The sequence below is a fragment of the Taudactylus pleione genome, unplaced genomic scaffold (genome assembly GCF_031769625.1).
Source record: "Taudactylus pleione unplaced genomic scaffold, aTauple2 ptg001508l, whole genome shotgun sequence".
NCBI lineage: Eukaryota > Metazoa > Chordata > Amphibia > Anura > Myobatrachidae > Taudactylus > Taudactylus pleione.
This window is the reverse complement of record NW_028285906.1, coordinates 540,496-562,084: the sequence shown is the minus strand read 5'-3', so window position 1 is coordinate 562,084 and position 21,589 is coordinate 540,496. Positions and strand designations below refer to the sequence as shown.

The window sequence follows — 21,589 nt, the reverse complement described above, 5'->3', positions numbered from 1 at the left end:
GAGAAATACACATTGGGGATGACAAAGATAAACCCACACCTACAGTAGAGGCTGGGAAAAACATGGAAAGAAGGGAACTCAAGGTAGGGGACAGTACTTAAATCTGTCATCTGCTGGGACTCTGGAAGGAGCCACACAGAGGAGAATGGCACTAGGGTTGCTCAGCCACGCACTTAGCAGTGCAACCTGTGTAAATGGGACCATGCTGACACTCTAAGGCTACTGGTAGAGCGCAGCCCATTCTGCAAACTTGCTATTTGATTTGGAACCTAACCATGCACCCGCAGCACCTGTTTTTGGAACCCATTGGTGGTCTCTGTGTTGACAAAAGTTAATTTAACAGGTGACTGTTAACTGCTCACCTATATCTGTTGTGTTAAAAGTGAATGGTATGAATATGTTCCAGGTAATGCAGTGCTTCTCTCAGCCATGCAAATTTATACCTCAGTTTCCCAAATCAAGTTTTTTCTGTTTCATTTGTTCAATGATTATTAAAAAAGATCGTAATATGATACCATCAATGTTACAAAAAGAGGAAAAGAAATGCACTTACAAGATGCCAGATATAAGATGGCTTTAATGGTTACACAGTGATGTGGCTTTAAAAGTCTCCTGCAATTACCACTCCCAGAACAGTCATTGCTCTGGCCCACTTGGCCCCAGCGAGGGATACCTAGTATTTAGGAATACCCAGCATGATCATTGTCCAAATTGTTTAAGTGCTTTGGTGACCAGCACAGAATAAAGCAGAAAGAAAAAGCAGTAACCGCTGAAGGAGGGAGTGACCAAACCAATAAATTAAAATTACATGAAGATGAAAAACATTTTCAATTCAGTAAAGTGGACATATTCTACTTCCATGAATAATAAATGACACGGCTTATGTTGGTACCGCTGCTTGCTTGTAAGCTATGAATATACTGCAGGGAGGACACAATACTGTAAGAAATTTTATTCCAGGGACTTGCATGAAACTGAGAGAGGAGTAAAACATTTTTTAATCACTGGCATCAAACAAATTTAATTTTGATGATGATTAATTGTTTCATCTATACAGACAATTATTTTTTATGATTATGAGAATATGTTAATATATGTTCCGCATCTTTTCATTACCACTAATTCCTTATATAAATATTATTGATGTCATTGTAATTTATTGATGGATGACCATGGAGTAATTTGTGCTACGAGAAAGAGGATTAATCTAAATTAAATAATTATGATATTAGAAAATAAGTCACAATGTAATACTTTGCACAAGTGCATTATGCAGGATGACAGGATGCAAAGTGTGCTGATAATAGTGCAGTCATCAGACTCATTCATCTCAAGGTGAGAACATTGTCATTGTTCACACTTCTGCATGCTAAAATGCAATGCACTGAGCAAACAGGACGCAGGCAGGGGTGCATGTGTATGGCCGGCCACCCCTCTATCCTCAGACACCCTGGTCACTAATAAAGTGAGAAAGTAGGGATAAGAGAGAAAGCATACTCTCCCCCCAAGCTGTCAGTCCCTGTACTGCGGTGATTGTCAGAGACTGGTGTCATCCTGCTGTAGTCTATTATTGTAGAAGGGCCAATGATTGCAACACTGGACGAGATGCAGGCTGGGAGCCAGGAAACAACAGTCTGCACCACCTGTAGGATTATGGCAGATATGTGAATAAACCCTATGGGTGGTAGCTTTCATTCAGCAGTATTTCCAGCCTAAGCGTTGCTGTTGCATTGTACAACTAGATAAGATAGAAAATCCATTAAAATTGTGTCTTTATCTCAAATGTGTTCCTGCTCTCTGTCAATCATTAATGCATAGTTACATAGATTACAAGCTTTAGCAGGGCTGTGACAGTGAATAGAAACCGCAGCGTGATCACCAAACCAGCCTCCTTCCCTATAAGTGATGGTTTCTGAGTACATCTAAGTCTGTAGAGTCAAAGTATAAAGAGTGAGGGCTACCTAGTTTGCCATACTATTTGTTAAGACTTATAAAACTGGAATACTTGTGGGTGTCACAGTTATTAGCATTACTGCCTCACTGGTATATACTACAGGTTGAGTCTCCCATATCCAAAATGTTTGGGACCAGGGTTATTTTGGAATACTTGCATACTTTAATGAAATATCTTGGGAATGGGACCCAAACCTAAGCACAGAATGTATTTATGTGTTATATACAGCTTATACACAGCCTGCAGGTCATTTTATACCATATATTCAGTAATTTTGTGGCTCAAACTAAGGCCCTCATTCAGAGCCACTCGCTAGCGGCAGTACGCTCGTTCCGAGCGATGTTCGCACATCTGCGCATGCGTACGGTTTTTAGTACGCATGCGCTAACCAGTCAGTGTGGGCGAAAATCGTTTGTACGCAATATAGCGAGTGCCTGTTATTTTGAGTGACAGAATGAGGCGTATGTGGGTGGTAACAGGGGAAGGTGCTTGAAAACGGGGAGTGGAGATCAGAACGCTGGCGTGCTTAAAGGTCAAAACGGGCGTTTTATGGGTGTGCATAATTAACATAGCAGCGTCATTGACCACGTCACTTGTTTTTTTTTAACTCAGAACTGCTCGCAAAATAGCGGTTGAAAAAACCAACCACAAGAATAGCGAGCAGTTCATATCCTGTTCGATGTACTCGATTAATCTAATAAATAGCGGACATGACGTATGGTGCGAGCGGCCAGGGGGCGTTTGTAACAAATAAACGAGCGTATGTTTTGCTCGCTCGTTCAGACTTAGAGGTGTGAACAGACTGCAATGTGCGAACGGATCATTTGAATAGCCACCCCTTGTTTTTGAACGAACGAACGCAAATAGCGAACGGCTCTGAATGAGGGCCTAAGTACATACATAAAATTCATTTATGTTTCATTTACACCTTAAATACATAGCCTGAAGGTCATTTTATACAATATTTTTAATAATTTTGTGCCTTAAACAAAGTTTGTGTACATGGAACCATCAGAAAGCAAAGGTTTCACTTTCTCAGTCATGCTAAAAATATTCTGTATTTTGGAATATTTGGATATGGGAGACTCAACCTGTATACATACACAAACAGTGTATGGGAGAAATTTGTATGGGCACTTTGGTTTCCACTCAGTCCAAAAACATACTTGTAGTTTGAGATGGACATCGGAAGCCCACCATGACGGCTGGGTGTCCGCCATCAAACCTTTTGGTGCACTGTACACTAATCATCGCATCAAAAGAATTTTGATGGAAAACAACATTGCGATGGTTCATGCTTTCACACAAAACCATATTTGCACATGGGCAATAGCAACCCACGGCCGTTCCTGATGCTAAACAGCTGAATTCAAGCTGTATTTTAACATTGTATGGCCATCGTTTACACACCATTTGATGGCGGCTACCATCGGAAAGCCATCACGTAATGGTGAAAACACTACCATAAAAAAATGTCCATTCCTACTGGAAGTTTAATTGGTTGCTGGCAACAGGGTATGGAGCCAGCATGGTGAAGTTTAATATGTCGACATGTACAAAATTTAGACATGGTGAAAATATTGACATAGTGATACATGAGAAAGGCATTGTTGGCAATTCATTAGGAATGTCTACATGGTTAACATCAACATAATACTGTATAGTGAACCTTGACAAAAGGCAGCTTATTGTGTGTGGTAGAGAATTTACACTGTAAGATAGAATGGGGCAAGGACTGATGTGAATAATTAAATATTCTCTGTAAATAATGCATATAAATAAAAATATATAGAAAATATTATTATGTCTCTATACATTGAGCTCCAAGCAATCAATACTTTGTAGGTGGGATGCAAATTACCCCTTCAAGTCTTTCGGTAATTTCATCCAATCTCTTCCTGCACTGATCCTGTAGTTTTTCATACTCTGCTTCCATCTTACCGATGGCGCCCTGTAGACATGTGATGGCCTCCGTGGCAGGAATGGCTGCCGCACTGTGCTCCTTCTGGGCAGCAGATTTTTTAAGCTTGCTTTCTTGAAATAGAATTCTGAATGAACCATGTAGATCTCCAGTTCGGGCGCTTTGATATTTAAGATGCTCCAGTTTCTTTTTCACTACTTGCTTAATTTTTGTAATTGTTAAACACAATTCCTTTTCACTGAGATCTCTTTCTAGATCTTGAATCTGTAAAATATAATGCAGAGCAAATGAAGAAACTAAGAATACAGATAACACAACATGACATTTCAAAATAACAATTTTGATAATCCATTACAGATATTTTGGAATGAAAGGCGAGAATTTTATATACTAAAGACAGTTTTATATAAAAGATGATTGGTGTGCTAGCAAATGTAATTCACCATATAGAAGCTTTTGCTACAGCCTGGTGCATGCACATAAGAAATATCAGCTTTCAGGTCATGTGGAATTGTTATATGTACTGGTACACATGTGTAAGGCGCTGTTAGACTCGCTCCAGATGTGTCTCAAGCAAATATAGAATTACAATAAAATGATTATAAAAATTAGAAATAATAATGATAATAATAATGTAAAAATCACACTCTGAAATTGCTGCCGTATACCAGAGTAGTCTCTCTGGGAATAGATATACACAAACAAAAGAATAGCATGTGCGATAATCTGTGAATTTATATAACTGGTATGTATATCATATATGTGCACAAATTTGGAGAGTCGTGTGGATATCCTAATAAATACACAATTTAATAAACTAAACAACAATAAAAATAGTATCTACAGCATGGAAAATACCAATGGTATAGAACTGCTAATTAGCATGTATACATGTAGATATAGGGTATACCGTGTTTTTCTTTCTCAGAGGTACAACTCCCACAATCTGGTTTCAATCGGTATATACGATAATGTTAGTGGAATAAAGGGCCTGATTCAGACCCGGTCGCAAGCGCTGAGCGCTCGCAACCGGGTCGATGGTGGCCCAGAGCGGATGCGCACGATGGAGCCGGCTCCGTCGTGCGCATGTGCGAGACCCGGATAGCTACGGGCAATCCGTCGCTCCGGGTCTTGCACCAAAGGGGGTGTGCTATCGATGTTGAGTGACAGCACGCCCCCTTTGGTGGGCGGGTTGGGGGGGGGAGGCTGCCCAGAGGGAGGCGTTTGGGGGCAGCCCCACTGACGTCACAAGCGATGTCATTGGGAGAGCTTTCAACTCTGTTAGAGCCGAAAGCTCTCTTGGGCTTGCGGCCACGAGACCCTACCACAAGGGTCTCGTCGCAAGCCCGATGGTCGTGATGGTCTTGACCATCGCGACCATCATCCTGGCCGCTCGCATTAGCTGTTGGTGGTAACCCACAGCAATGCGAGCGGCCGGAAGGCCGCTCCTTAAAAAAAAAAAAAAAGACGCCCTGATTCAGAGCGAGCGCTCTGTCAGAGTGTCCGGCACTGAATCAGGGCCAAAGTTCCATACATAAGTACCGGTGCCACTCTTTCATGTGCAGATGGAATATGAGATATGTCCATGGTGGGTTATTAATGTCCTGCAGCCTGTGCAGTCCCTTTGGTCCTTAGTCTCCAATGGCACAATGCATGAAACGGGTTCAGGGAAAATACACCTGTGATCTATGCAGTCTCTGTTATCCCGCAATCCCAGATGGCACAATGTGGTTTAAGTGGTTTCAGCATAAGATTCCGGTATCAGTGTATTTGTTGTGGAAATCCAAAAGGTGAAGTCCGGTATAAACTCCAGTGTGGGGAGACCTCTCAGCTCTCAGCCTGACGCGTTTCTCTGTCCCAGACAGCTTTATCAAAGGCAATGAATATACTGATACCGGAATCTTACGCTGAAACCACTTAAACCACATTGTGCCATCTGGGATTGCGGGATAACAGAGACTGCATAGATCGCAGGTGTATTTTCCCTGAACACGTTTCATGCATTGTGCCATTGGAGACTAAGGACCAAAGGGACTGCACAGGCTGCAGGATATTAATAACCCACCTTGGACATATCTCATATTCCATCTGCACATGAAAGAGTGGTACAGGTAATTATGTATGTAACTTTATTCCAATAACATTATCATATATAATGATTGAAACCAGATTGTGGGAGTTGTACCTCTGAGAAAGAAAAACATGTTATACCCTATATCTACATGTATTTATGCTAATTAGCAGTTCTATACCATTGGTATTTTCCATGCTGTAGATACTTTTATTGTTGTTTATTTTATTAAATTGTGTATTTATTAAGATATCCACACGACTCTCCAAATTTGTGCACATACAAGTTATATAAATTCACAGATTAATACACATGCGTCGTTTCTTCCTATTCTTTTATTGTTATATGTACTGTCATGCAAATCTCAAATAACAGAAAAAAAACAACAAATAAAAATATAAAAATTATGTATGTGCTCCCTGAACCAACCTAAGGTATTGCACATCCTACTGTCCTCCGTACAGGATCCCACCTGTATAACACACCATGGGGTACAGTGATGAAATCTGGCACACAGGTTAACAATTTATAAACATTACATATATAACCTTAGTGGATATCTTGCATCATGACAATATCATAACATGAACAACTACATCCCTGACATCACCTGTAACATTAACAATTACATCCCTGACAACACCTGTAACATTAACAACTATATCCCTGACATCACCTGTAACATGAACAACTACATCCCTGACATCACCTGTAACATTAACAACTATATCCCTGACATCACCTGTAACATTAACAACTATATCCCTGACATCACCTGTAACATTAACAACTATATCCCTGACATCACCTGCAACATTAACAACTATATCCCTGACATCACCTGTAACATTAACAACTATATCCCTGACATCACCTGCAACATTAACAACTATATCCCTGACATCACCTGTAACATTAACAACTATATCCCTGACATCACCTGTAACATTAACAACTATATCCCTGACATCACCTGTAACATGAACAACTACATCCCTGACATCACCTGCAACATTAACATCTATATCCCTGACATCACCTGTAACATTAACAACTACATCCCTGACATCACCTGTAACATTAACAACTATATCCTTGACATCACCTGTAACATTAACAACTACATCCCTGACATCACCTGTAACATTAACAACTATATCCCTGACATCACCTGTAACATTAACAACTATATCTCTGACATCACCTGTAACATTAACAACTATATCCCTGACATCACCTGTAATAACATTAATAACTACATCCCTGACATCACCTGTAACATTAACAACTATATCCCTGACATCACCTGTAACATTAACAACTATATCTCTGACATCACCTGTAACATTAACATCTATATCCCTGACATCACCTGTAACATTAACAACTACATCCCTGACATCACCTGTAACATTAACATCTATATCCCTGACATCACCTGTAACATTAACAACTACATCCCTGACATCACCTGTAACATTAACATCTATATCCCTGACATCACCTGTAACATTAACAGCTATATCCCTGACATCACCTCTAACACTAACAACTATATCCGACATCACCTGTAACATGAACAACTATGTCCCTGACATCACCTGTAACATTAACAATTACATCCCTGACATCACCTGTAACATGAACAACTATGTCCCTGACATCACCTATAACATGAACAACTATGTCCCTGACATCACCTGTACCATGAACAACTATATCCCTGACATCACCTGTAACATTAACAATTACATCCCTGACATCACCTGTAACATTAACAATTACATCCCTGACATCACCTGTAACATGAACAATCCCTGACATCACCTGTAACATGAACAATTACATCCCTGACATCACCTGTAACATTAACAATTACATCCCTGACATCACCTGTAACATTAACAATTACATCCCTGACATCACCTATAACATGAACAACTATGTCCCTGACATCACCTGTACCATGAACAACTATATCCCTGACAACACCTGTAACATTAACAATTACATCCCTGACATCACCTGTAACATGAACATTCCCTGACATCACCTGTAACATGAACAATTACATCCCTGACATCACCTGTAACATTAACAACTATATCCCTGACATCACCTGTAACATTAACAACTATATCCCTGACATCACCTGTAACATTAACAACTATGTCCCTGACATCACCTGTAACATTAACAGACAAATCTCAGGTGCACAACTCCAAATTATTAATAATATATATAAATGCAATAAAATTTTGCAACCAATAGAGGTTTTTAGCATAATCATTCCAGAACCAGACTTTTTCTAGCTGGGGGCTGATGCCGCAGCCAGGGGAGCCCTTTCACCGGGCCCCCCAGCCACAACACCAGCCCTGAATGCTAGTCAGCCCAGGTCGGGGATCCCTGGAGAGCTGGGGACCTCCCCCCAATAAAGGGGTACCCCTCTCCAGGGCACCCCAGGATGATAGTCCGGGGCTATCCCCGCCACCCCTTGTGGCGGGTTGATTGGGTGGTGTGGTGTAAATAAATAATAGCAAACATTGTCTTTACAAGTAGAACTACAGGTCCCAGCAAGCCTGCCCCGCATGCTGGTACTTGGAGAACCACAAGTACCAGCATGCAGGGCATTAAGGGCCCACTAGTACCTGTAGTTCACCTGTAAAAAAATGTTTAAAAAAACACAGGACACACACATCGTGACAGTATAAGTTTATTAAACATTTTTTTACAGGTGAACTACAGGTACTAGTGGGCCCTTAATGCCCTGCATGCTGGTACTTGTGGTTCTCCAAGTACCAGCATCCGGGCTATCAACCTGGGGTGCCCTGGAGAGGGGTACCCCTTTATTGGGGGGGGGGGTCCCCAGCTCTCCAGGGATCCCTGGCCTGGCCTAGGCCTACATATTTTAGGCTCTTTGCACTGGCTCTTAATATTAGTCAGAATATAGTTCAACTTTTTTGTTTCTTATCTTCGAAACTCTAAGAAATGCTACTCATGCAGATTTCTCACCTCTTGTCTCAAACCTCAATAACCATACCCTCCTGCCAAAAGCACCTTTTATAATTCCTAGTCAGGAGCCACTCCTTGTTTTATCACTGACCCTAATCTGCAATGCTTTAAGTGGTCCTTGGAAACTCACTTATTGAGGGAAACTCACTTATTGAGGACGCTAATCAGTGTCCTCAATGAGTGAGTTGACTTTTCAATGAATGCTTGTGCAGCAACTTTGGCTATAGACATCTCCAGATGGCAGAAAAGATGACGGCTTCTGGTGTAACAAATAGTTAGGTCAAGGGTCCCTGGGTACCTAGAGGGAGGGCTCAGCTCTGTATGTGCCCTTTATATATTGCTAGTCATTACTGCTTGCAAATGCCAGGTGTAAGCAGCCATACTCCTTTTTTGTTGTTGATGCATTGCTAAAAAAACTAAAACAAATTTACATTTATGCATTTATAATGTGTTTACAAATGTGTTATATTTTTTTTCTAAAAATGTCTATGACAAAATAGTACATCCTAGCGTCTCATCACTAGACCTGGGATCTTTATGCAAATACATATATCTTTTCCTGTCTATATAGTATTTTGGCTTATTACTATAAATCTTAGGCTTGTTTGATATTAAATATTTTTAGCTGCATATTTCACCAGATATGCTGTAGACTTATGCACATTTTTTGCAGCATCTTACTAGACCTACATAAAAATGCCAACCCTACTCAATGAGGTCATGGGTTCAATTCTCACGATGGCCCTAAGTGTGTGCAGTTTGTATATTCTCCCTGTGCATGCATGATGCTGGGTTTCCTCCTGTTTCCTCCCACACTCCAAAAATATACTGGTAGTTTAATTGGCTCCCATCAAAAACTAACCCTACTGTGTATGTGTGTGCATGTGATAGGGAATATAGAGTGTAAGCTCCACTGGGGCAGGGACTGATGTGAACGGCCAACTATTCTCTGTAAAGCGCTGCGGAATATGTGTGCGCTATATAAATAACTCATAATAATAATAACAATCACGGTTACCTAGGGCTCCCACTGAGAGGAATGTAAGTTTTCCAATTCAGTAACATGTGATGTCCTGAAAAGGACCAAAACATGAAGAAAAAAAACTAACCAAACCAAGCACTGCAGCACCACCAGTTACATGGAAAATGTGTACGGTGTCTTCTGGTATACTGTGTTACTGCATGTTACTAGTGTCATGTCCATCTACATGCACTAAAACACATCTAATATACTTAATATTAATACCACTGTGTATGTAGACAAAAGATGTGTTTTTAATGTACTTATTTATTTTAAATATACATTTGCAAGTTTATTTTATGCATATTCTTTTGTACCCAATTAGTATCTGGTGTGTCTTCTGAAGTAATCATTTTGAACTACGCAGAAGATTTTAACACTGAAATTCTAATGTACTGCATGTATTTTTTTTTGTTAATTGACTTTTAGCTTAAAATCACTAATAATTTACAACTTTTCCATTTAAATCCATATATCGGCTTTGCACTTATACCAATAAACTTGCGGAGCACCAAAATTTTACTGCAATGTTCCCCAACTCCAGTCCTCAGGAACCCCTAACAGTGCATGTTTTACAGATTTCCTAGTTGGTGCACAGGTTTATCCATTACTGGCTGACACATTTTAAAGGATCCACAGGTTGTGCTATTTCAATTGTGATAATGAAGAGATCTGTAAGACATGCACTGTTAGGGGTTCCCAAAGACTGGAGTTGGGAAACACTGTATAACTGCAGTGGTTCTCAACCTCAACCCTTATATGGTGCATACACACTGGGCGATTAAAGTGGACGACTGAACGATAACCATATAGTTATCGTTCAGTCGTCCACTTTATCGTCCATTTTTTACACAAAAACGATGAACGATAACGACGACGCGCGTTCATGCAGGTCGTTCGTCATCATCGTTCACCGGGATAACATGCAGGCCAACCTGACGATGTCGTCAGGTTGCTGCATGTTGGGGAATGGGGGAGAGAGCCCGGCGCTGAACGATATCGTTAATGATATCGTTCAGCGGGTGTGCTCAATGTCATGAACGACATTGAGCACACCCTGCCGGGGACACACTCAGGGAGCATATCGTCTAGTGTGTACGCACCATTAGAGTTCCCAACAGGTCATGCTTTGAGGATTTCTGTCTGTGGTAGTACATGGTATAATTACTGACCCAACAGACAGAATAACTCAGTGGTTCTCAAACTCGGTCCTCAGAAACCCAAACAGTTCACGTTTTCCAGGTCACCCAGCAAGTGCACAGGTGTATTCATTACTCACGGACACATTTTTAAAAGATCCACAGGTGGAGCTAATTATTTCACTTGTGAATCTGTGAAGAGACCTGAAAACATACACCGTTTGGGGTCCTGAGGACAGAGTTTGAGAACCTGTGGATTAACTGATCTGATAAAAACAAAATCCACAAAACATGACCTGTTGTTGGTACTTGAGGATTGCTCAAACTCAGTCCTCAGGATCCCAAACAGTGCATGTTTTCCAGGTCTCTTCATGGACTGCACCTACTTCGCCAGCGATGTGGTTGGTCTCGTGGCTCAATGATGCGATTAGCAATAAATTGTATCATCATGGTAAATCGCTACATCACCCCGTCCATCTTTCAATTATACCTACACTCTGGGCTCTCGCAGAGGAAGAATTAATTGTAGGCAAGTATCCTGTAAACATGTTGGAGCTGGTATAGAGATATGGAATCAGAACCTCAGCTATCACTTTTCTCTGTCCATCAACGTGTGTCTACAAATTATCTTTGAATATTAAGTTAAGAACAGAGAAATTTAAACTTCAAACTCAAACACTTTGGGTTTAAGGATAAAATTGATTAATAGGAGAGATGAAAGTTCATTTTATATGAATTACATATATTCTTCCAAAGTAATGGCATTCACCACATACAATATGCCACAATAGATACCACAGTATAATTATAAAAAATCTTAAATATGTTTATACAATTAAAAATAAAATTTTATAAAATGTTTTTCCTAATATCCATTAACAAGTTCATACCTGCTCATGCCATGCCATTTTCCTGTTTGAAGTTAGCACGTGGAGTTGATCATTCAGGTCACGTAAATTCAAGTTTAGCACCTGGATATCATTAAGATTATTCCTTGGGTGAAAAGCACTTGAGAAATGTGTGTACTTGTTTATATTTAGAGAAGAGATGCTCTGCTCATCTTCAGAAGTAGACTGCAAAACGGTTTCCTATTAATTGATAGCATTAAATTAATGTAAATTATGGCGTGGTAGTAGAATTACAATTGTAATATGTACACAGTTTTACACATAACATGTAAAATTACTCAAGGAACTTGAAGCTATGCACAATTTATGCTATTAAGCTCAATCTTCATGTAATCACCAAACAAGTCTATTCCTTAACGTCATGTCAGAACGTCCCCTGACGGTAGATCTAAAACGCGTTCTATAGAAAAAGGTATCCTACATCTCCTTAGGAACCTTTTCTAATTCAGTTTAAGTCCCATGCTTAGAATAGTTTACTGGGATTGTACCAATGATGTAAAAGTATTTATGGAATAATTCTCAAAAGTGTAATTTCTATTTTAAATGCCATAAGAAAATATTATATATAGTTATTTAATCTAATATGGTACTGAATTAAAGCCCTATCTGTTCTTAAAACAAACCAGCAATAATTGTGTTAGTTACATAGTTCAGTTGTCATTACCGTCCCTCCTCTGGTGATCTCAGCTGCCTCTGAATATGGCGAAAAAAAAGTGTCCTGACTGTTCCCAGCAGTGACATTGGTAGTTGAAAATGTGATTATCCCGTTGATTTTTTTATAGCTACAGTATACATTCTCCAGCACATTATGTTCAACAGCAACCTTCCCTCATTCTTTCTATAGCTGGGAACGGGAGTATGTCCAGGGACGAGCCTGGATATGTCACTCCCAATTGCTGAATTGCTGTGTGTCTAGTATGTAGCAGATACCAAGTGTATGGTATGAGAGGTAGAGGATCAGCAGCGTGTGCCTGTGAGCACACCCACTAAGATGTCAAAGTCAACCTGGTGTAAGTGTTTAGTCCAGGCTATGGCAGAGCTTACACAGCTTGCCACACGTCCAGAGCAGGGGTTAAAGAGGGCCGAAACGGGGCAGAACTGGGTTCTGTCACCTCTAAATGATAGACAGAAAGACACTGTCTGGCGGTGGCCACCTCCCCCTCTTTAGTTTCTGGCTCCACCCTCCTGTCACTCGTTTTGTGGGTCTGCGAGGTGGGGGGGGGGGGGAAGCTGCTGGTGGGAGCGGAGCTGCTGCTAAAGGGACACGGAGGATAAACTGCTGGTGGGAGAGGTGACACAAGGGTAGGAAGCTGCTGCTACAGGGATACGGAAGGGGGGATAAGCTGCTGGAAGCAGAAGAGACACAGGGACAGGGGGCTGCTGCTAGAGGGATACGGGAGGGGGGATAAACTGCTGGAGGGAGAGGTGACACAAGGGTAGGAAGCTGCTGCTACAGGGATATGGGAGGGGGGATAAGCTGCTGGAAGCAGAAGAGACACAGGGACAGGGGGATACGGGAGGGGGGATAAGCTGCTGGTGGGAGAGGAGACACAGGGACAGGGGGCTGCTGCTAGAGGGATACGGGGGGGATAAGCTGCTGGAGGCAGAAGAGACACAGGGACAGGGGGCTGCTGCTACAGGGATACGGGAGGATAAGCTGCTGGTGGGAGAGGAGACACAAGGGCAGGAAACTGCTGCTAGAGGGATACGGGAGGGGGGATAAGCTGCTGGTGGGAGAGGAGATACAAGGGTAGAAAGCTGCTGCTAGAGGGATACGGGAGGGGGGTTAAGCTGCTGGTGGGAGAGGAGATACAAGGGCAGGAAGCTGCTGCTAGAGGGATACGGGAGGGGGGATAAGCTGCTGGAGGCAGAAGAGACACAGGGACAGGGGGCTGCTGCTACAGTGATACGGGGGGGATAAGCTGCTGGAAGCAGAAGAGACACAGGGACAGAGGGCTGCTGCTAGAGGGATACGGGAGGGATAAGCTGATGGAGGCAGATGAGACACAGGGACAGGGGGCTGCTGCTACAGGGATATGGGAGGGGGGATAAGCTGCTGGTGGGAGAGGTGACACAAGGGCAGGAAGCTACTGCTAGAGGGATAAGGGAGGGGGGATAAGCTGCTGGTGGGAGAGGTGACACAAGGGCAGGAAGCTGCTGCTAGAGGGATACGGGAGGGGGGATAAGCTGCTGGTGGGAGAGGAGATACAAGGGCAGGAAGCTGCTGCTAGAGGGATACGGGAGGGGGGATAAGCTGCTGGAGGCAGAAGAGACACAGGGACAGGGGGCTGCTGCTACAGGGATACGGGGGGATAAGCTGCTGGTGGGAGAGGTGACACAAGGGCAGGAAGCTACTGCTAGATGGATACGGGAGGGGGGATAAGCTGCTGGTGGGAGAGGAGACACAGGGACAGGGGGCTGCTGCTAGAGGGATACGGGGGGATAAGCTGCTGGAGGCAGAAGAGACACAGGGACAGGGGGCTGCTGCTACAGGGATACGGGGGGATAAGCTGCTGGTGGGACAGGAGACACAAGGGCAGGAAGCTGCTGCTAGAGGGATACGGGAGGGGGGATAAGCTGCTGGTGGGAGAGGAGACACAAGGGTAGGAAGCTGCTGCTAGAGGGATATGGGAGGGGGGTTAAGCTGCTGGTGGGAGAGGAGATACAAGGGCAGGAAGCTGCTGCTAGAGGGATACGGGAGGGGGGATAAGCTGCTGAAGGCAGAAGAGACACAGGGACAGGGGGCTGCTGCTACAGTGATACGGGGGGGATAAGCTGCTGGAAGCAGAAGAGACACAGGGACAGAGGGCTTCTGCTAGAGGGATACGGGAGGGATAAGCTGCTGGAGGCAGATGAGACACAGGGACAGGGGGCTGCTGCTACAGGGATACGGGAGGGGGGATAAGCTGCTGGTGGGAGAGGTGACACAAGGGCAGGAAGCTACTGCTAGAGGGATAAGGGAGGGGGGATAAGCTGCTGGTGGGAGAGGAGACACAAGGGCAGGAAGCTGCTGCTAGAAGGATACGGGAGGGGGGATAAGCTGCTGGAGGGAGAGGAGACACAAGCTGCTGCTAGAGGGATACGGGGGGATAAGCTGCTGGTGGGAGAGGTGACACAAGGGCAGGAAGCTACTGCTAGATGGATACGGGAGGGGGGATAAGCTGCTGGTGGGAGAGGAGACACAGGGACAGGGGGCTGCTCCTACAGGGATACGGGAGGGATAAGCTGCTGGTGGGAGAGGAGACACAAGGGTAGGAAGCTGCTGCTAGAGGGATACGGGAGGGGATAAGCTGCTGGAAGCAGAAGAGACACAGGGACAGGGGCTGCTGCTACAGGGACACGGGGGATAAGCTGCTGGAAGCAGAAGAGACACAGGGACAGGGGGCTGCTGCTAGAGGGATACGGGAGGGATAAGCTGCTGGAGCAGAAGAGACACAGGGATAGGGGGCTGCTGCTACAGGGATACGGGGGGGATAAGCTGCTGGTGGGAGAGATGACACAAGGACAGGAAGCTGCTGCTAGAGGGATAAGGGAGGGGGGATAAGCTGCTGGTGGGAGAGGAGACACAGGGACAGGGTGCTGCTCCTACAGGGATACGGGAGGGATAAGCTGCTAGTGGGGGAGGAGACACAAGGGCAGGAAGCTGCTGCTAGAGGGATACGGGAGGGGGGATAAGCTGCTGGTGGGAGAGGTGACAAGGGTAGGAAGCTACTGCTAGATGGATACGGGAGGGGGGATAAGCTGCTGGTGGGAGAGGAGACACAGGGACAGGGGGCTGCTGCTAGAGGGATACGGGGGGATAAGCTGCTGGAGGCAGAAGAGACACAGGGACAGGGGGCTGCTGCTACAGGGATACGGGGGGATAAGCTGCTGGTGGGACAGGAGACACAAGGGCAGGAAGCTGCTGCTAGAGGGATACGGGAGGGGGGATAAGCTGCTGGTGGGAGAGAGACACAAGGGTAGGAAGCTGCTGCTAGAGGGATACGGAGGGGGGATAAGCTGCTGGTGGGAGAGGAGACACAAGGTTAGGAAGCTGCTGCTAGAGGGATACGGGAGGGGGGATAAGCTGCTGGTGGGAGAGGAGACACAAGGGTAGGAAGCTGCTGCTAGAGGGATACGGGAGGGGGGATAAGCTGCTGGTGGGAGAGGAGATACAAGGGCAGGAAGCTGCTGCTAGAGGATACGGGAGGGGGGATAAGCTGCTGGAGGCAGAAGAGACACAGGGACAGGGGCTGCTGCTACAGTGATACGGGGGGGATAAGCTGCTGGAAGCAGAAGAGACACAGGGACAGGGGGCTGCTGCTACAGTGATACGGGGGGGATAAGCTGCTGGAAGCAGAAGAGACACAGGGACAGAGGGCTTCTGCTAGAGGGATACGGGAGGGATAAGCTGCTGGAGGCAGATGAGACACAGGGACAGGGGGCTGCTGCTACAGGGATACGGGGGGATAAGCTGCTGGTGGGAGAGGTGACACAAGGGCAGGAAGCTACTGCTAGATGGATACGGGAGGGGGGATAAGCTGCTGGTGGGAGAGGAGACACAGGGACAGGGGGCTGCTGCTACAGGGATACGGGGGGATAAGCTGCTGGTGGGACAGGAGACACAAGGGCAGGAAGCTGCTGCTAGAGGGATACGGGAGGGGGGATAAGCTGCTGGTGGGAGAGGAGACACAAGGGTAGGAAGCTGCTGCTAGAGGGATATGGGAGGGGGGGTTAAGCTGCTGGTGGGAGAGGAGATACAAGGGCAGGAAGCTGCTGCTAGAGGGATACGGGAGGGGGGATAAGCTGCTGGAGGCAGAAGAGACACAGGGACAGGGGGCTGCTGCTACAGTGATACGGGGGGGATAAGCTGCTGGAAGCAGAAGAGACACAGGGACAGAGGGCTTCTGCTAGAGGGATACGGGAGGGATAAGCTGCTGGAGGCAGATGAGACACAGGGACAGGGGGCTGCTGCTACAGGGATACGGGAGGGGGGATAAGCTGCTGGTGGGAGAGGAGACACAAGGGCAGGAACCTGCTGCTAGAAGGATACGGGAGGGGGGATAAGCTGCTGGAGGGAGAGGTGACACAAGGGTAGGAAGCTGCTGCTAGAGGGATACGGGAGGGGGGATAAGCTGCTGGTGGGAGAGGAGACACAAGGGTAGGAAGCTGCTGCTAGAGGGATACGGGGGGATAAGCTGCTGGTGGGAGAGGTGACACAAGGGCAGGAAGCTACTGCTAGATGGATACGGGAGGGGGGATAAGCTGCTGGTGGGAGAGGAGACACAGGGACAGGGGGCTGCTCCTACAGGGATACGGGAGGGATAAGCTGCTGGTGGGAGAGGAGACACAAGGGTAGGAAGCTGCTGCTAGAGGGATACGGGAGGGGGATAAGCTGCTGGAAGCAGAAGAGACACAGGGACAGGGGGCTGCTGCTACAGGGACACGGGGGGATAAGCTGCTGGAAGCAGAAGAGACACAGGGACAGGGGGCTGCTGCTAGAGGGATACGGGAGGGATAAGCTGCTGGAGGCAGAAGAGACACAGGGATAGGGGGCTGCTGCTACAGGGATACGGGGGGGATAAGCTGCTGGTGGGAGAGGTGACACAAGGACAGGAAGCTGCTGCTAGAGGGATAAGGGAGGGGGGGGATAAGCTGCTGGTGGGAGAGGAGACACAGGGACAGGGTGCTGCTCCTACAGGGATACGGGAGGGATAAGCTGCTAGTGGGGGAGGAGACACAAGGGCAGGAAGCTGCTGCTAGAGGGATACGGGAGGGGGGATAAGCTGCTGGTGGGAGAGGTGACAAGGGTAGGAAGCTGCTGCTAGAGGGATACGGGAGGGGGGATAAGCTGCTGGTGGGAGAGGAGACACAAGGTTAGGAAGCTGCTGCTAGAGGGATACGGGAGGGGGGATAAGCTGCTGGTGGGAGAGGAGACACAAGGGTAGGAAGCTGCTGCTAGAGGGATACGGGACGGGGGATAAGCTGCTGGTGGGAGAGGAGATACAAGGGCAGGAAGCTGCTGCTAGAGGGATACGGGAGGGGGGATAAGCTGCTGGAGGCAGAAGAGACACAGGGACAGGGGGCTGCTGCTACAGTGATACGGGGGGGATAAGCTGCTGGAAGCAGAAGAGACACAGGGACAGGGAGCTGCTGCTAGAAGGATACGGGAGGGATAAGCTGCTGGAGGCAGATGAGACACAGGGACAGGGGGCTGCTGCTACAGGGATACGGGGGGATAAGCTGCTGGTGGGAGAGGTGACACAGGGACAGGGGGCTGCTGCTACAGGGATACGGGGGGATAAGCTGCTGGTGGGACAGGAGACACAAGGGCAGGAAGCTGCTGCTAGAGGGATACGGGAGGGGGGATAAGCTGCTGGTGGGAGAGGAGACACAAGGGTAGGAAGCTGCTGCTAGATGGATACGGGAGGGGGGTTAAGCTGCTGGTGGGAGAGGAGACACAAGGGCAGGAAGCTACTGCTAGATGGATACGGGAGGGGGGATAAGCTGCTGGTGGGAGAGGAGACACAGGGACAGGGGGCTGCTGCTAGAGGGATACGGGGGGATAAGCTGCTGGAGGCAGAAGAGACACAGGGACAGGGGGCTGCTGCTACAGGGATACGGGGGGATAAGCTGCTGGTGGGACAGGAGACACAAGGGCAGGAAGCTGCTGCTAGAGGGATACGGGAGGGGGGATAAGCTGCTGATGGGAGAGGAGACACAAGGGTAGGAAGCTGCTGCTAGATGGATACGGGAGGGGGGTTAAGCTGCTGGTGGGAGAGGAGATACAAGGGCAGGAAGCTGCTGCTAGAGGGATACGGGAGGGGGGATAAGCTGCTGGAGGCAGAAGAGACACAGGGACAGGGGGCTGCTGCTACAGTGACACGGGGGGGATAAGCTGCTGGAAGCAGAAGAGACACAGGGACAGAGGGCTTCTGCTAGAGGGATACGGGAGGGATAAGCTGCTGGAGGCAGATGAGACACAGGGACAGGGGGCTGCTGCTACAGGGATACGGGAGGGGGGAAAAGCTGCTGGTGGGAGAGGTGACACAAGGGCAGGAAGCTACTGCTAGAGGGATAAGGGAGGGGGGATAAGCTGCTGGTGGGAGAGGTGACACAAGGGCAGGAAGCTGCTGCTAGAGGGATACGGGAGGGGGGGATAAGCTGCTGGTGGGAGAGGAGACACAAGGGCAGGAAGCTGCTGCTAGAAGGATACGGGAGGGGGGATAAGCTGCTGGTGGGAGAGGAGACCCAAGGGTAGGAAGCTGCTGCTAGAGGGATACGGGAGGGGGGATAAGCTGCTGGTGGGAGAGGAGACACAAGGGTAGGAAGCTGCTGCTAGAGGGATACGGGGGGATAAGCTGCTGGTGGGAGAGGTGACACAAGGGCAGGAAGCTACTGCTAGATGGATACGGGAGGGGGGATAAGCTGCTGGTGGGAGAGGAGACACAGGGACAGGGGGCTGCTCCTACAGGGATACGGGAGGGATAAGCTGCTGGTGGGAGAGGAGACACAAGGGTAGGAAGCTGCTGCTAGAGGGATATGGGAGGGGGATAAGCTGCTGGAAGCAGAAGAGACACAGGGACAGGGGGCTGCTGCTACAGGGACACGGGGGGATAAGCTGCTGGAAGCAGAAGAGACACAGGGACAGGGGGCTGCTGCTAGAGGGATACGGGAGGGATAAGCTGCTGGAGCTGCTGGAGGCAGAAGAGACACAGGGATAGGGGGCTGCTGCTACAGGAGATACGGGGGGGATAAGCTGCTGGTGGGAGAGGTGACACAAGGACAGGAAGCTGCTGCTAGAGGGATAAGGGAGGGGGGATAAGCTGCTGGTGGGAGAGGAGACACAGGGACAGGTGCTGCTCCTACAGGGATACGGGGAGGGATAAGCTGCTAGTGGGTGAGGAGACACAAGGGCAGGAAGCTGCTGCTACAGGGATACGGGAGGGTTAAGCTGCTGGAGGCAGAAGAGACACAGGGACAGGGGGCTGCTGCTACAGGGACACGGGGGGATAAGCTGCTGGAAGCAGAAGAGACACAGGGACAGGGGGCTGCTGCTAGAGGGATACGGGAGGGATAAGCTGCTGGAGGCAGAAGAGACACAGGGACAGGGTGCTGCTCCTACAGGGATACAGGGGGGATAAGCTGCTGGTGGGAGAGGTGACACAAGGGCAGGAAGCTACTGCTAGATGGATACGGGAGGGGGGATAAGCTGCTGGTGGGAGAGGAGACACAGGGACAGGGGGCTGCTGCTAGAGGGATACGGGGGGATAAGCTGCTGGAGGCAGAAGAGACACAGGGACAGGGGGCTGCTGCTACAGGGATACGGGGGGATAAGCTGCTGGTGGGACAGGAGACACAAGGGCAGGAAGCTGCTGCTAGAGGGATACGGGAGGGGGGATAAGCTGCTGGTGGGGAGAGGAGACACAAGGGTAGGAAGCTGCTGCTAGAGGGATACGGGAGGGGGGTTAAGCTGCTGGTGGGAGAGGAGATACAAGGGCAGGAAGCTACTGCTAGAGGGATACGGGAGGGGGGATAAGCTGCTGGTGGGAGAGGAGACACAGGGACAGGGGGCTGCTCCTACAGGGATACGGGAGGGGATAAGCTGCTGGTGGGAGAGGAGACACAAGGGTAGGAAGCTGCTGCTAGAGGGATACGGGAGGGGGATAAGCCTGCTGGAAGCAGAAGAGACACAGGGACAGGGGGCTGCTGCTACAGGGACACGGGGGGATAAGCTGCTGGAAGCAGAAGAGACACAGGGACAGGGGGCTGCTGCTAGAGGGATACGGGAGGGATAAGCTGCTGGAGGCAGAAGAGACACAGGGACAGGGTGCTGCTCCTACAGGGATACGGGGGGGATAAGCTGCTGGTGGGAGAGGTGACACAAGGGCAGGAAGCTACTGCTAGATGGATACGGGAGGGGGGATAAGCTGCTGGTGGGAGAGGAGACACAGGGACAGGGGGCTGCTGCTATAGGGATACGGGGGGATAAGCTGCTGGAGGCAGAAGAGACACAGGGACAGGGGGCTGCTGCTACAGGGATACGGGGGGATAAGCTGCTGGTGGGACAGGAGACACAAGGGCAGGAAGCTGCTGCTAGAGGGATATGGGAGGGGGGATAAGCTGCTGGTGGGAGAGGAGACACAAGGGTAGGAAGCTGCTGCTAGAGGGATACGGGAGGGGGTTAAGCTGCTGGTGGGAGAGGAGATACAAGGGCAGGAAGCTGCTGCTAGAGGGATACGGGAGGGGGGATAAGCTGCTGGAGGCAGAAGAGACACAGGGACAGGGGGCTGCTGCTACAGTGATACGGGGGGGATAAGCTGCTGGAAGCAGAAGAGACACAGGGACAGAGGGCTTCTGCTAGAGGGATACGGGAGGGATAAGCTGCTGGAGGCAGATGAGACACAGGGATAGGGGGCTGCTGCTACAGGGATACGGGAGGGGGGATAAGCTGCTGGTGGGAGAGGTGACACAAGGGCAGGAAGCTACTGCTAGAGGGATAAGGGAGGGGGGATAAGCTGCTGGTGGGAGAGGTGACACAAGGGCAGGAAGCTGCTGCTAGAGGGATACGGGAGGGGGGATAA

General features: G+C 47.9%; 1 protein-coding gene across 1 annotated transcript in view; it reads right to left on the bottom strand.

Moving 5' to 3' along the window:
- Positions 1-3,445: 3,445 nt before the first annotated feature.
- LOC148442444 (tubulin epsilon and delta complex protein 1-like) overlaps positions 3,446-21,589 on the bottom strand; it is a 100,882-nt gene continuing 82,738 nt past the window's right edge. Inside the window, exons 7-8 of the mRNA XM_088463931.1 lie at positions 12,009-12,206; positions 3,446-4,139 (exon numbers count right to left, since the gene is read on the bottom strand). Coding sequence (XP_088320057.1) covers positions 3,786-4,139; positions 12,009-12,206 — 552 coding nt within the window. The 3' untranslated portion in view covers positions 3,446-3,785. The remainder of the gene's footprint in view (positions 4,140-12,008; positions 12,207-21,589) is intronic.